Here is a 15,728-nt window from a genome sequence, read left to right on the forward strand (position 1 = left end):
TTTGTAAATAAGATGTTGATCTCCAAGGTAACCAGTAATGATAGTTAGATAGATAACGACTATAGATATAGTGGAGCAAATGCAAAAAGTAAAGTACCTCAAAAACACTGTCAAATGTACTTTGTTATTGTACTTTCCACCACTGCTTGTGAGTGACTTGGTTTCACTTAATTACTGATTTGTTTAGTCTTAAGAAAGTCTTACCTGTCAGTTTGGGACATGAACTCTTTCAATTTTGTGCAGTTTTATACTCGGGTACTTTTACCTTTACTGCTCTACACTCAACACATAATAGTAGTTTGCAGATAAAGATGTGACACATAGGGGAAACGGATCCCTCAGTCCAACAGAGCCACATCTGGTTTTCAATATTAAGATGGTGGTGAAGCATAGTTTAGTACCCAATATCTGTTAGCCAAGGAGCATTTTCATATTGTGGTAGAGCTTTATCTGAATACTTCCTCTATCACTGTCCTTTTCTTTCACTTGTCGATTCAATTTCACATCATTTTATGTCTTTATATGTTCTTATCAGTGTGTTTCCATAATTCCTGAATTGTTCATTTTAACAATCGTACAAAAGACAACTGCTCTCTTATCATGGGATCCTTGTTATTGTGAGACTATTCTCCACGGCCTCTCCTAGGTGCATTTAAAAATAGAAATGACTGTTAAAGACCCCGTCTCTTCATTCAAAGCTAACGTGTCACATCATGTCTTCTTCTTTGTTGCAGCAGCTGAACTGTTTGAAGACAAAGATGTCCATGTCCCCCTCACGCTGGTGCTGTCGTCCAACATCAGCAGCCGAGGAGTCCAGCAGGTACTGCAAGACATCAGAAACCTCACAAGCCTTTGAACGTGTGGTTGATTTTTCCTTTTTGCATCAGCAGAGTGTTAATCTTTCACAACAAAATCTTGAACTTTGTCGGCCTAAACAGAGAGAACAAACTCCGTGCGGTGGCTTTGAACACAGCTTATTTATAATAATGGCAAATGTCTGAGCATCAGTTTTTAAGGTGCCGAAACAGAATAGTGTGCCATCTTAAGCTAGACACACAGATGTTGAAGTGTGTACAACAGCATCACCAGCTGGGACAGTTTCTGCTCTGTGGACTGTAGTGCTCCGCAGCTGACATGCCTGTGCCTGGTCCCGCATGTTTATGGCGTCTCGTGACTGCTGTACACTGCAGCTTATCAAAGGTGAGATTGTAGCGTGGCTCAAACTGAAAGTCACATTGGGAGATTCGCGTACGGGCTCAGTCATAACAGACTCATTTCTCCTTAAGAGCTGTAGGCAGCTGTGTGATTTCTCATATCATTTAAAGCCCATACATGTAGGATTTTGTCTCAAGCATATAACACTTCAGATGGGGACAATTTCTTCCCCCTTCATCTATCTAATATTATTATTTTAGTTTTATGTTGATTGTTTGACTTGCCTATTCACTTCTAGCCTAAGTGTGTGTGTGTGTGTGTGTGTGTGTGTAATCCTCTGGCGACAGGTGGGTTGGTCATTGCTGTGTCGGCTGATTGAAATATGCCCCAGTACTCTGGACCAGCTGACCAGACCTCTGCAGGCAGCCAAAGACTGGGAGGTACTGGGAGTGCACCAGTAAGTAAAGACATTTATTATTATTATTATTATTATTGGATGCGGTAGCTGCTACTTTTAGTTGTGCAGGATTGAATTCATATTTTCTATATCATATCACACCAACAGAGTCGATCAGATTACTTAGCATTCATGTTCAAACATCAATTGTGGTTCTCAGATGTTCAAGGTCCAAATGATACTGATTTTAAGTTTTCGGTTCCCGTTCATTCTAAGTAACCGGCTGTGGTCATGTTAGAGTCACTTTTACCCGCCATTTTGTGACCTTTTCACTTCCTTTGCATTGCTGTCTAAAACGTTCTCCAAATCATTTCATATTCCACCAGGCTGTTTGATTTTCTCTTCGGTTGAGAACACAAGCGTGCGAAGACAATATGAGGTTATAGAAAATACTAATAATAATACATGCAGGCCTGTAAATCATCATCTAGTTTAAAACTATTATTAAAATATGCACTATTAACCAACTTTCTTTACGCATGCTGACAGTAAAATGATTTAATTGACTCAAGTCTCAGTCTTGCATCCCTTTGCCTTGTTTTGCCTGCACTGATGTGTTTTCCAGGCAGATCCTGAAGGTACTATCTCAGTACAGAACAGACTGCAGAGTGACCATGGTTGGACTCAGAGCCCTGGCTCTTCTGCTCAGATCAGGTACACGACTTGACAGGAGATATAGCTACAATACATCAGGGCTCTAAATATATCTGTGTATATCACAGTATTTTCCAGTATTTTACCCTTTCAAAGGCTGCTCCAATAAAACTCATTGTCTTTTTGTAGTTTATTTTTAGAGCCACATTTAAATCTCTGTCCTTAAATAACGTCCTTTGTTACGATCATTTCTAATCTATTGTGTAATGACCTATATGCCATCATGAAAGGCAGAGGTCAAACTAAAGACGTGCATCACATGGTCTGTAAACTGCCTTGATTTGTCTGTGAAAGTACAAGGTCAGTCTCTGCACTGCCATGGACAATAATTAAGACTCCCTGCTTCTGACTGAGGAGAAGTTTTTAAGAAAATATGAATGTAATCCCAAAAAGAAAAAGTCACATCTGCATTTCTTTTAAGAGATATTCACTCCTTATCACATGACAAATTGTGAAACTTAAATTTTGGAGACAACATAGGTGACAGTGAGTCATCAGTGAATATATTGTGTTTTAAAAATTAATAATTAATTCATGGCCCGAAAAGTTCTCAGTTAAGTATTGCTTTAGCTTTTTCTCAAACTCCTGTTTAACATATTGATCTTTTTGAACTTTAAAATGAGTTTAAAATGTTCAGAATTGAACCCCATTAAGGTGTCTGACTTGTTTTGTTTTTTAATGCTTGTTTAATTCACGGTCACGTAGACATGATTCCTCTGCTGGTGCTGGAGGAGGAGGAGGATGTGTTTGGCCTGGTGGTGCAGGCGATGAAGACGTTTCATACCAGTGAAGAGGTGCAGCTCCAAGGCTGTGGAGCTCTGCAGTTCCTCCTGGAGACAGGTGAGCAGACACACTCCCTTGTCTGTTTTAGATGACTCTTAAATTAGAACAAACAGTGACAATTGTCTGACATTTAAACTGCTAAATATATTATCCAAGCTACTACACTAAGTCTATAGCCATGCTTGGAGTCCTGTGAGGCTGCAATGCTCATTACATGGAGCGTAGCTTTAATAATACGTGTATACAAGTAACTGAATAATTTATTTTTATTCTATTCTAATTTTAAATATTTGCATATACGTACGTCGTGCAGTCCTGTGTTGTAGAATGACAAATAAATGTATCTTGCACTTTGAATTTGTGGGGAAAAACATATGAAGTTTGGCCTGGGGGTGTTTCCAGAGGAAAGGCCATGTTGTTACCTAAATAAAAAAAAGAGTTTTTCATCTGTACGTCGGCCATTGTGGGACATTTTGTCAGGTTCAGCTCCGCATCATCAGAGTTGACTCAACTGTCATTTGTCTAAGCTGTGCTTCACCAACCTCGCTGCACTTAGCCTAATGCTGACATTAGCATCCATCTCAGAGCACAGGTAACGTTAGCATACTAACCTGCTAATATGCTAACATAACAGGTTAACATGCTCACAATAATCAGTGTAACTTTTAGCATGTTAGCTAATGTTTGTACTTTGTGTTGACATTTTGCTAGATGCTTTTGTGCAGTAGCTGAATATCTTGTTTGTTTCTGTGTTTCCAGTAAGTGAAGACCACCTCGTGGAGTTTGTGGAGAACCAGGATCATGTTGTGGTTCTGGCGGCTCTACAGAGGTTCCCTGACAGCCCTGAGGTGCTCCTGCAGGTCATGAAGGTGCTGCTCCCCCTGGCTCGTCCCGGTAAGACCTCATTACACCCCAATAATGCTTACGAGGTCTGAGAAAGAAAAGAACTGGAGTACTAACTTTACTACTGGATTAGTTAAGAAGACTAAAGGTTTCCGAACCATACATTGATCTCAGATTGATCTCTCAACAAGGACCAGAGGCAAATTAAAGGGTAAAGTTTTGGTCTGTTGAGGGACAGATTCAGGGTTGTTGTCTTTATGTGGAGAGGTTTAGGAATGTGTGCTTTCACTCTACTAATTATTGATGTGTTACACCGCATGTTGATCATGAAGGAAGCGCGTTAAACATCAACCCTTTTCTGTCTTTATTTCACACGGTCTATTTCTGGCCTCACCACCGGACCATGATGTCACTGTAACGCTTTTTAAATAGCCTCGCTGTAAATCAGATTATACCACAAACGCCAGTAAACACGTGTGACGTCGTGCTGCCACGTCAGGGCAGCTGTTAGTGGAACAGGAGAGTGGTGTTTGTTGAAAATAGTCAAATCTTCATGGAAATTCCCTCATGGTGAGGAACACAGCAACTCCTTGAGTGAGACTCTGTGTATTTGCTATTCAAATGCATAGTTATGTAATAGATCATTTGGTTGGAGTCCTCCAACAGTTCCATGAAAAATGTATTTTTAATTTCTGGAACAGCAAATGCAATTATCAGACTGCGAATCAATTTCCGCCGTCATTGGAGTGGATGATCTGATGGGAGTTTTTACGACACCGCGGGCTATGGAGCGCTGCATGAGTCAGCATTTTTACACTTCCTGTTCCCTCGTCTGGAAGTCAGTGGGTTTTTGTTTAGATGCCTGAAATAAGGTCTGTGGTTAACACGAGCTTAAGGGGCTTTCACGTTATGTTCTACAACATTAAACATGTCAGTAAACGCTCCACTCGGGAACTTTGAAGGTTTTACGTGTCTTAAAAAAAGGCGGTTGCTAACAAGCGGCTAAATGAGACTACAGAGGTTGTGGCGGGTAGTTCGTTTGTAGCCTAACGTTAGCTTTTTACTTCTGGCGATTCCATTTATGCTTCAAAAATCATAAAAGTGGTTTTCATTAGTGAAAATTATCTTGCTGAACAAAACGTGTACGTATCATAAACTTGTGTTTTCCACAGAGTTTATTTTCTTGCAATAATCCCGTTGGCTTTTAGTGGAGGGAACCAGGGCGATGCTAACTTCTTCTTCCTTCTTTTCCCCTTTTTAACTTAAACATGACATTATCATTTTTTAGTATTGCTTCCATTTGGTTATTAAAGATCAAAGTATGTACTGAGCAGGATATTTTAAAGTTGTAGTATAAACTTGCTACGTGCTCTTTAGAGGACAAATTGTTTTTAAATGACCTCAAACTTTCATTTCTGCGCTTCAGTATCTTTACTTGTCTGCAGTCATATTTGCAGATACAGATGTATCTGTCATAACCTAAAAATATCGCCTAAGCTGATGTTATAACCAGGCTATTTTCTATTTAAAACACCTTTTTAAAAAGTTTTGCTTTTTGATATATTCTGGTAAAAATGAACATCTCTGGGACTACAGTCTTTAATACTATACATTATATATATATCATCCCCTATTAAAAGCTTGTCACGCAACAGACATCACACCATACATTTCCTCTGAAAAACTATGGCAGCTTACATGTTACTTTTATTTCCGTTAAACGATTTCTGCATGAAAAGTGGAGCTGGGCGTGAAAAAAAGTGGAAAAGTGGACGTGACAAAGTTTCGGTCATGAACATGTTTTCCATCTGTGTTTTTCACAGATGTACGATTTGTCACGGTCACGGGGGGATTCCAGGCTGGTTTGGAGATACCACTCTCTTTTATTTGCGGAGGACTTTTTTGACCTCCTTCTTGTCTTTCCTGTATTTACCATTTCTCCTTTCTTTTGTTGACCATAGTGATTTTGCTAACATCAGTTCTTTTTTTTTTTAATCAAAAATGTTGTGACTGCTTATCAGTACCTGCCATAGTCTTGCTAAGACTCCATAGACTGATTCTTATTTTGTACTAAAATCCAACCAAAACAAGAAGGTTGTAATGAACTCAGGTTGTTCTGAGTTTATTAGCTTTTCTCTTCCAGGCAGTAACGTGGAGATGTTGATGTCGGGAGGCGCTCGGTGCTACAGCATGATCATCGCCGCCATGGACGCCTTCCCTGAGGTGGAGGAGCTGCAGGAGACGGCCTGCTGCCTGTTCAGGAGGTTTACCTCAGGTCAGATTTAGCTTCTCATGGTTGGCTTGTTATTTGAAATGTTGTGGGTTTGGTGGCCAGTCAAATTCTTTTTTTGTTGTTTTCGTAAAAGTTTTATATATATTCAGAATATTAGTAATAAACGTGTACATACACAGTTAGCTGAATACTTTGCAGGATAAAATATGTCTTATTGTTATATTATATTTCTGCAGGAGCCAATGTCAACATTTAAAAACTCTCAGATGCACTGTCAATGAATAACTTTGGAGTATCAGTCGGTTTGTGAAATCAATGAATCCTCACTATCAGTTCCCTGATAAGCGAATGTGTTTGCCAGTTGACAGATTAAGATTGAAGAGGTCATTAGAGGCATCGGTTTAATCCACGGCGCGCGTGTTTTGTGTCGTCTTGTAGAGAGTTACTACAACATCCTGGTGCTGAACGGTGTCCAGAGGGTCGCAGTGAGAGCCTGTCAGACTTTCCCCAACAACGCCAGGCTGCAGGCCGCCGCTCTCTCCTGCCTGGCTGACCTCAGTGAGGACGCACACTCTGACACACATGCTATATTTATAACTCCTTTATTTACGTCCACACAGACGGATTAGTGACAACAGAACAATGCCTTGACGCTTCTACACGAGAAGGTCAATTATATTAGGGTATAAAAACAGCACATTCTTTATATATTGTGACTATGTTGACTGGTTTCCTCAAGTCGTCAGTCATGTGCCAGCTTGTGTTTTCCAGGGTGCAATAGACAGATATGTTATCTGTAGGTCTTAAAAACTGTTTCAAGTCAGTTACCACATATCAGTTTTCTGCCACCTATCTTAACTGTAACCTTATTGCCTTGTTATATTCCAATAAAAAGAGAATCTGTCTCTGTAAGAACAGAGCACCTCCTGTAGCTGATGAATATAATCTAAATGTTAGTTGTATGGTACAGTAATGACACCATATTGTTTCCCAGCTGCAACCATCGTGCAGAACAAAGCGGTGGCCGAGCAGGGTCTGGAGGAGGGAGAGGCGGAGGAGAACAGGGGTAGGGAGGAGGTGGAGGACATGGGCCTGGGCTGGATGGAGGCCTGCTGTATGGCACTGGAGCTCCACGCTGCTGAGCCAGCTGTTCAGGTCAGCCCAACTCCTTCCTCGAGCTACCGAAAATATTTGATTCAGAATCATTTTAAATATCAAAGTCTCCAACTTGTGTGAATCATTTCCGCTGCCTCAGGAAGCCGCAAGTTGGGCCATTCACAATCTGTTACTGCACGGAGCTGGAGTGAACCATTCAGAAGAGGAGCAGGATGAGAGGTGAAACCACGAAATACCACCAACACATCGTACAGATGTTTAACACTGTTTGGTATTTGCTTGCAATGTCTGTAAGCACATATGCCAGTTTTTGAAAGGTTAGAAATCTGTCGTCACATATGGAGACAATCTTCGCAATCAAGGAAAAAGCCAAATAAGGAAAGCCCAAAAGAAATGACAAATTATCTGCGACCTCTAGTAGAATCAAGAAAATGCCGGAAAACAATTTAGTGCTGTGCATGAAGGATCAGTTGAATATTTACGATTGTAGAGACGGTTTTGGTGAGTTTTATCTTGTTTTTGTCGAGTTGGAATGAAGTGTGTTTTACAGTAACCTGCAAGGTAAAATTTGTGTTTTTGTCAATGGAGTCTGGAGGCTTTGAGGAAAGCAATATAATGGCAGTTTCTGGTTAGGGGAAAGGTGTGGCTGACACGCCCATTGGTTTTGGTCTGAGATGCTGGTCCTCTAGTGCTACATCTAGTGGTTCTGAATATCATATATAGTAACTTCAAGAAATATGTAAGAAATGTCTGATGAGAGACATTTGTTGGAAACAACTGTGTGGTTGTTTTCAGGACTCCTGTTCACAGACAGTTAATGGTGGCCATGCTGCTCCACTCCTCCTCTCCCAGTGTGTTTGAAGCTGCTACCAGTGCAATTGCCACACTCATCACACACAACGGTGAGTCTTCAACACACTAAAGCCGCTATTGATCGATATTTTTATCATAACAATGCGTCAAATGATAATGTGAAACGGCTTGATTGTAGTGATGAACCTTCAAGGAATTATCACCTGAATCTGCAGCTCCTCTCAGCTTTATGGAGCTTAATAGTGAGTTTTGGCTCTTTGTTTAGCTGTCCGGTCCATAAATGTACTGTTTTGGTTCACTCTCACCGCTCTCCAGCTGTAGCAGGCAGCTGTTTTCAGCAAAAAACTCTAAAAATCCAGTTGGTAGAGACCAAAGAGTAATACACGAGTAATTACTATGTAATATGATCAAAGCTAGAGTGCAGTATGGATGATGCCACCTTCATCATCATCAATAACACAGAAAATACTGGAGAGTTAATTCTTAAAGTTTCAGTGGAGCTGATGTTGTAAACCCCACCCATCTAACAGTCTGTACAGGTTCAACTATTTATGAATACTGTTTTGTTGGCTCATCCAGTGAATGGCTGCTCTGCTCTGCTTGCAGGTAAAATGCGCTCTCTGCTGCTGTCCAGTGGCCTCCACGTCAACCTGGTGGAGATGATGAAGAGACATTCAGCCTCAGCTGAAGTTTCCATCAGCGCCTGCAGACTGCTCAACCTGCTCTTCCAGGGAAGGTGGGCACAAACACAGTTTCCAGCCACAATATCTCCTCCAAATGTTGAAAAACAATGACATTCCCATTTAATTTGGGAGTGAAACTTGTCTCTCTGTAGGACAGCCAGTTTAGATGAGTTGAACATGGCCATGAGTCAGATCCTCTGCACCATGAAGATCCACAACTTCCAGCCAGAGGTTCAGCTGGAGGCTCTGCAGGCTAGCCTGGTCTTCCTCTGCCCAGGTACGCTCATTCTTCATTTTGCTAGCACATAAATAATGTGTTTTTTTTCTGTTACTCCAAGGTGACTATTTCTGCTCACGCTAAATACCTTTGTTTCTTCAGAAAAAACGGACAAAAAAAGTTTTACTAATTAATATTTTCTATATTAACACTTAATCAAATGACTGTAATGTGAAATGAGTTCCTTGTAGTGATGAACCCTCAGCAACTTTGCAGCCCTGCGGAGCTTTTTAGCCTCTTTTCACTCACTGCTTTGAACCAGAGATCAGTCTCACCTCGTTTTCAGCAGCAGCAGGCAGCAATTTTCAGAAAATAAGCTCTGATAAACCCGCTGTGTGATGTTTGTTGCTGGGCAGGTAGTTTACAGACACAGCTGGCGAAGAAAGTGGAACATCTAGCAGCTAAAGAAACCGATACCAACCAAAACAGCCAAAGGAAGAGTGAATATTGGACTTGGATTCATTAGGTGGTCCAAATGAGTGCTAGTGCTGCTCCTCAATGATATGCAATTACAATATATATTATATTCTATATGTTCAATCTGTTGTGTAAATCTGCAACTCCCAAGTGGCCAAAAGAAATCTATTAATGCATCTGTAATAAAATGCATTAAATTGGAATCGAAACAACTCTAAATACAGAAGGTCAGGAATAAAAGTGTCCATGTACACAGAAGGATACACTTGATTTTCTGATGCTCACTCAGACCGGACAGTAGTTTCTCTCGCTGCGTGTTTTCTTTGTTCAGCAGGCGAATGCGTAGCTGGTTCAGCCTGTTTTGTTTTAATTTCTATCAAAATAAGGTTATAGTGTGCTCCTCTCTGCTCCCAGCACTGCACTTGTAACACTAATTAGATTAGTGATTGACAACAGCGGCTTTGTCTGTGTTTGTGTGTGTGTGTGTGTGTGTGTGTGTGTGTGTGTCTGTGTGTGTGTGTTTGCTTGCCTCTTTGTCTTCACTTGTTTCCTTGTTTCCTTTGTGTGTGTGTGTGTTTGGGTTCCCAGACAGGAGTTTAAGGGAGCACGGCGTCTCGGTCGCAGATCCTGACATGGCCGACGTGTCGCTGAAAGTCCTGAAAAACCAGTGTGTGGTGGAAGGAGCTCACACCCTCTACCTGGAGGTTCTCAACAGGGTATGAACAAACTTTGCAACCCCAGAATATCTCTCTAATACTCTCTACATTTTGTTTTTTTTAGTATTTCTACAGTTCCATATGTTTTTCCCCTTGTTTTTAAATCACAAAGAAACAGGAGGGATTTTGTTTTGCACATAAAAGAGACTCAGTGTACAAATGCTCAGCCAGCACATATAGTTCTCATTCTTCACATAAATTAAACAACAGTTCCTCCATTCATTGTGGAAATTATACAGTAGGTCGTCCTGCAACCAGAACATTGGAAGGATGTAATTACATTTCTACGAAGAATTTTGTTCTATGAATGAACGCATGTTTTTCCCCCCCCTATGTTCAGGGTTCATACAAAGTCTTGAAAGTTTGGAAAATGCTTATTTTTAACCGTTTTTTAAGTTTAGGAATATGCTTGAATTTGAATATGCTCCCTGAAAAATGCTTGATTTTTCAACATAATCTGGTGTTTTATCGACAGCAAGCATTAAATAATCATGATCGAAACAATTTATTTAACAATTTATATGACTTAATTAGGTACACACCAGCAAATACTAATGCAGTCCAGTCAGCCCTGCAATAAATCCTACCTGCATCAACGTGCATTATACTAAGAGGTGTTCCCAGTATGTTGTCCACCCCATTGATATCGACGCGATTGTGGTAATATTGATCGAGATGTTGAAGCTTGTATGTTCTGTAACTGTTTGTTATTTAGATGCAGACGCAGTATAAATGTGATATTCAGAGCTGCTTGTGTGTGTGTGTGCAGTTCATCAGCAGCTCCATCATACAGAAGTGTGGTCTGAAGGTGCTGTCTGCTCTGGCCGACTGCTCCGGTGCAGTGGACCTGCTCTGCCAACAGGGGGCGATAGACACAGTGCTGCACACACTACAGATGTTCCCACAGGAGCGAGGTACACCATCTTTAATAGCCTGAATGAACCCAAATTAGATTACGGTTAGTTTTATCATCAAGAGGAAGGGTTAGGGTTACATAAACCTTGTCATAACACTGGTTAGCAACACAAACTTGAATCTACAGTGGTTGGATAGTGGAACATTTAAAATATCATGATTTCGTTATAAAAGGTGAATTAATCGTGCTCTCACTAACTTCCCAACTTCTCCCAGAGATACACTACTGGGGTCTGACCCTGCTCAACTACCTCGTATCCAAGAAGAAGCTGTCGAGGATGATCGTGCCCGTTCTGGCCTCGGTCGTGGTCGCCTCTCTCATCCAGTACAGGGAAGACTCTGAGATGCTCCTGAAGGTGACCCGAGATAAAGTGTGCTCCGTGAAAATCATCGACTTCTGCGGTGGATTTATTTTTATCGGGAAAAGTCTTGTCGTTTGTCATTTCAAGTTTTACTTTGAAATTTCATTCAAGAATTAGCAGTTAGATGATTCGACGCCGCAACTCTCCACTGAAACTCATAGAAATGAAATTATTCAGTGTTAGCTGCTCTTTGTGACCAACTACAACATTTAAACTGCTAAACTATGTGTCGTGTATACATACATCGAGTACTTATCTTACAATTTTACACTGATTCTCGGAATTAAAAGCCAATAGTGTCTGTTTGAATATTACACATGCTCCCTACTTTTCACATTGACAGTTGTCGTCCAACCAGCAGCTGTCTGCGGTCTGACGCTAAATGTTGATGTGATTGATGGCTTGTAGCCTGGACACAGAGAGGGGGGTGTTGTACGCTCTACAGATTTTAAAGCAACTTTGAGGCAAATTCGTATATATTTAGATTTTGGGCTGTATGTAAAATTACTGATTTATAGTTTTGCTTTTCTAAACTCACGATCTGTCTGTGGTCGGGCATCCTGCAGTGTTTTCAGGTGGCGTTGAGGATGCTGGATGCCTGTTCAGGAGCTGCTGCTGAACTGCAGAGAGAAGACTTTGACAGACAGATCTTCCAACACCTCAGAGAGGAGACTCCTGACCAGAGCAGCAACCCGGTGAGTTAGACGGACAAACAAATAAAAAAGAAAATTATTGACCTGCTGCATCAAAATGCCCTTTGTAACAGCATGGAGATATCAGGAGTTTCGCTCTCACTGATACTGTGTATCAGCAGGAAGTCCTGTTGAACACACAGGCCTTACTGTACACACACAGGAACATACAGTACATACCAGACATGCTTGAATACTGTTCAGATTAAGCATGTTGGTCACTTGTCTACTTGTCTTGTAAAGTTCTTACAAATGCCTTTCTAGGAAGATAATCCTTTTAGCCGTAATGTAATAAACAAATTTGTTCACTTTTGCCTTCTTTGCCTTCGTCGTCTCCCTCTCTGTCTGCTGTCAGCTGCGTAAGTCGGTGTGCCTGGCTCTGTCGAAGATGTGGTGCGACTCAGAGCTGCACTACAGCATGCTGGAAAAGGCCTGCGAGGACGGAGACGCCACATTGGCCGAGTGTCTGATCGAGCTGGGCGCCGACATCAATAGGAAGACCAAAACAGAATCTCTCGTCTACCAGGTCAGGGTCAGGGAAAATACCCAGTACTTCATGTCAGTAGGGCGTGTTTGATTTGTTGCCTTTTACCAGCAAAGGGAACGTATGTTTTCGCTCTTCTTAGCCTTTGTTCTTTTAGCGTTTTATCTGGGATGGCAGCGTTGGTTGGTCCACCACTTTGGTCCAGACTGAAACTGTGTCTGAAACTGTTGGACAGATTGCCATGAAATGTGCTAATAACTTCCCCTGACTTTTCATCTAGTGTCACCGGCTGGTCAAATGTTTCTATTTACCGCACTGCTAACGCGGATGCTGACATTAGCAATTAGCTTATTACATGTTGCACTGCTGAAACTATTAAAAGATAATTGAATCAGTTTTATCAAGTAGAAACATTTTCTGGTTTCTGCTTCTCCAATGTGAAGATGTGCTGCCTTTCTCTATTTCATCTCATTATAAATTTAATAGTAAATTTAATATGTTTTTACTTTTGTTCATGAGATGCTATTTAGATTTTAAAAACATCACTTTAAGCACTGTTAAACCTAATGAGCATTTGCCAATAGTTTATAGACTAACGCTGGGATTAGTGCCAATATGATACAACTTTACCTAAATCAAATAGTTTAAAATTGGCAAAATTCAGATTTGAATCGGAGGTTTGATGGCAGCTTTTGGTACTTGACAGTTTTTCTGTGCTGATGACACATTTCAAACTGCACCAAAATCAAATTCAGTTTCAATTCTCAGCCCTACTAATAAATAGATGAATCAATAATTAGAATAACCATCAGTTCAGTCTTGGTCACGGCCTCTGTGCTGTCTCTTTCAGGTGTGTGAGCGAGGCGGACCTCTGGAGCTGGTGGAGCTTCTGCTCAGCCGAGGAGTCCACGAGCAGCACCTCCGCAGGGCTCTGGCTGTGAGCGTGAAGAGGGGCGACGGACCCACGGTCATTCAGCTGCTGGGCCGTCTGGGCCTGGACCTCAACAACAGCGCCCTCTGCCTCGGGGGCTTCAGGCTGGGCCGCCTGGATGCTGCCTGGCTCAGCCCCCTACTGGCTGAAAGAGGCAGAACACACAGCCTCCGTCACAACAACAGTGAGGAAGAGTTGCTTTTCTGTTTTTTTATTACTCTGTTAATTGATTATTCTCTATCTAGACTCAGCAATAATAAAATAATTGACAGATGGAATTGATATTTCTTCTTCTCTTAATGTCTTTGTACCGTGTTCTGTCTTTGAGGTAAAGGTATGAGTTTGGCGAGGTACATTAAGTCTTTCCAGAGGTCCAAGAGCAGCAGCGGTCCTTCCAGATCTCTGGCCGACCCCTGTCTGACCTCAGGATACATTTCGGAAGAGAGCGACGACTCCAGCTTCAGCTTCGTCTCCATGGACGACAGCTTGTTTTACAACGACGACATGGAGAGTGACGGTAGAGTTTCAGAGACGTTGGACCCTGCGTAGACATCAACACATCCATGTTAATTTCAGAAGAAAAGTAGCTGTTTGAGCTATATACATTAATATGATCCACTGTGGAGTTCCAGCACAGGCAGCAAATGTCTTCAGACTTGAACTTTATTAGATTTATACGCCTGAATCGCAAACAAACAATGTCGTTCTGCTACAGACTGAACTTCTCTTGTGCTCCAGCAGTTGAAGCAGTAACATCTCTTCGCTCTAACGTTGTCTTCTCAGAGAAGATCATACGTATCTCCACTTCCTGCATTTTTGCACTTCATTGATTAACATTATGTCATCCATCTTAACTCTTTACACTCGGAGAGGTCACGTTGATTGGTTACAGATATTTCTTCGGTGGTGCTTCATCAGTAACTCATTTGTTCATTTGGCGTGTGCACATTTAAAATCTGATGTGTCATCTCACGGTGACTGCAGCTTTGAAAGAACACATTTATTAATTGGAAATAACAATAAAGACTTTAAGTTGATCGTCAAATATATCTGCCTGAAAAAGGCCAACAGTGAAAAATCCCAGAACACAAATGACATGAAATAGGGAACTGCAACAAATCTTGTTCAACATTTGTGAACTTAAGTGCAAGTATAACACAGGAGCTGGTTTCTGGTAATTAAATGTTGTTTACCCCCCAATGATAATGTCCTCACCTCTCATTATGTACTTTTCCTTTGTGCAGGGAGTGATTCACTGTCGGGGGTCCTGTCTCGAAAGACTCACAATAATTCGACAGAAGAGTTGAGGGGGGGGTCCTTCAAAAGGAAGCAGGGGCGTCGCAGACATGCCAGTGCAGAGGTAAAACCTCGTCAGTAACATTTAGAATATTATATGCTCAGAATAGTTTCCACTGGACTTGTGCAGCCTCTTTCTTAGTAATACTGTAGACTGTAACCCAAAGGTTACCTGTTCCCTCGCTGTTGGTTCTTCTCTCTGGAGTCTGTGTTCTTTTTGTCCTCCTCCAGAGTGGTCCAACTGAGACTGAACACAGTGAGCACATACACAGGAGATATGGAAGGACTGGCTCGAACCCAAAAGGTATCTCCATCAGACTCAGTTCACTTTAAATGTATTCTCATTCTGTCGTTTGCTTTTCTATTTGACAAGACTGAACCTGGACCTGGATCTTCTTGTGATAGACAGCCATAGCACACATGTGCTGACTAACAGACAAAAAAAAGTTTGGTGTGTTATAAAACATGCATCTATCCATAATTACACATCAGTTTAAGGTGTTTTTTTTGTTTCTTTAAAGGTTTGTCAGAGCAGCAGTGTCTTGTTGTTGAACGTCTTTCAGCAGAGGCTCATACATCGCGCTCCACACATCATGTTGTTGGTGTGAACGCTCTTGACTTGACAGTCTTTCCATCAGATCGTAGCTAATGATTTTCCCCCCTCCCCCGCAGTACTTGGATCTGGTGAGAGCTCTGCTGGTCTGCCCAAAGACAGGGAGAGGATCCACCTGCTGGACCTGTCAGGGAACGAGCTGGCCTCTCTGTCCTGTCTGATGGACGATGTCCTGGTCCAGCAGCAGCTGGGGCATCTCCTCCGCCTGGACCTGAGCCACAACAGTCTGCTGGAGTTTCCCTCAGCTCTGTGTCAGGTACTGCATCAGGTCTGTGCTGAATCACCAAG

At 41.6% G+C, this 15,728-nt stretch overlaps 1 protein-coding gene across 1 annotated transcript in view; it reads left to right on the forward strand.

Annotated features, from left to right (window-relative positions):
* The window catches only part of lrrk2 (leucine-rich repeat kinase 2), a 29,797-nt gene that overhangs the window by 520 nt on the left and 13,549 nt on the right, over positions 1 to 15,728 (forward strand). The window contains 22 exon segments of the mRNA XM_070908107.1: positions 735 to 820; positions 1,503 to 1,612; positions 2,178 to 2,266; positions 2,972 to 3,106; positions 3,809 to 3,943; positions 6,036 to 6,167; positions 6,564 to 6,683; positions 7,120 to 7,280; positions 7,381 to 7,460; positions 8,037 to 8,143; positions 8,661 to 8,790; positions 8,890 to 9,014; positions 10,020 to 10,147; positions 10,917 to 11,061; positions 11,279 to 11,418; positions 11,991 to 12,119; positions 12,472 to 12,642; positions 13,451 to 13,715; positions 13,860 to 14,048; positions 14,776 to 14,891; positions 15,059 to 15,131; positions 15,500 to 15,696. Of these exon segments, the coding sequence (XP_070764208.1) occupies positions 735 to 820; positions 1,503 to 1,612; positions 2,178 to 2,266; positions 2,972 to 3,106; positions 3,809 to 3,943; positions 6,036 to 6,167; positions 6,564 to 6,683; positions 7,120 to 7,280; positions 7,381 to 7,460; positions 8,037 to 8,143; positions 8,661 to 8,790; positions 8,890 to 9,014; positions 10,020 to 10,147; positions 10,917 to 11,061; positions 11,279 to 11,418; positions 11,991 to 12,119; positions 12,472 to 12,642; positions 13,451 to 13,715; positions 13,860 to 14,048; positions 14,776 to 14,891; positions 15,059 to 15,131; positions 15,500 to 15,696 (2,963 nt within the window).

The sequence above is a fragment of the Enoplosus armatus genome, chromosome 6, assembly GCF_043641665.1.
Source record: "Enoplosus armatus isolate fEnoArm2 chromosome 6, fEnoArm2.hap1, whole genome shotgun sequence".
NCBI classification, from domain to species: Eukaryota; Metazoa; Chordata; class Actinopteri; order Centrarchiformes; family Enoplosidae; genus Enoplosus; species Enoplosus armatus.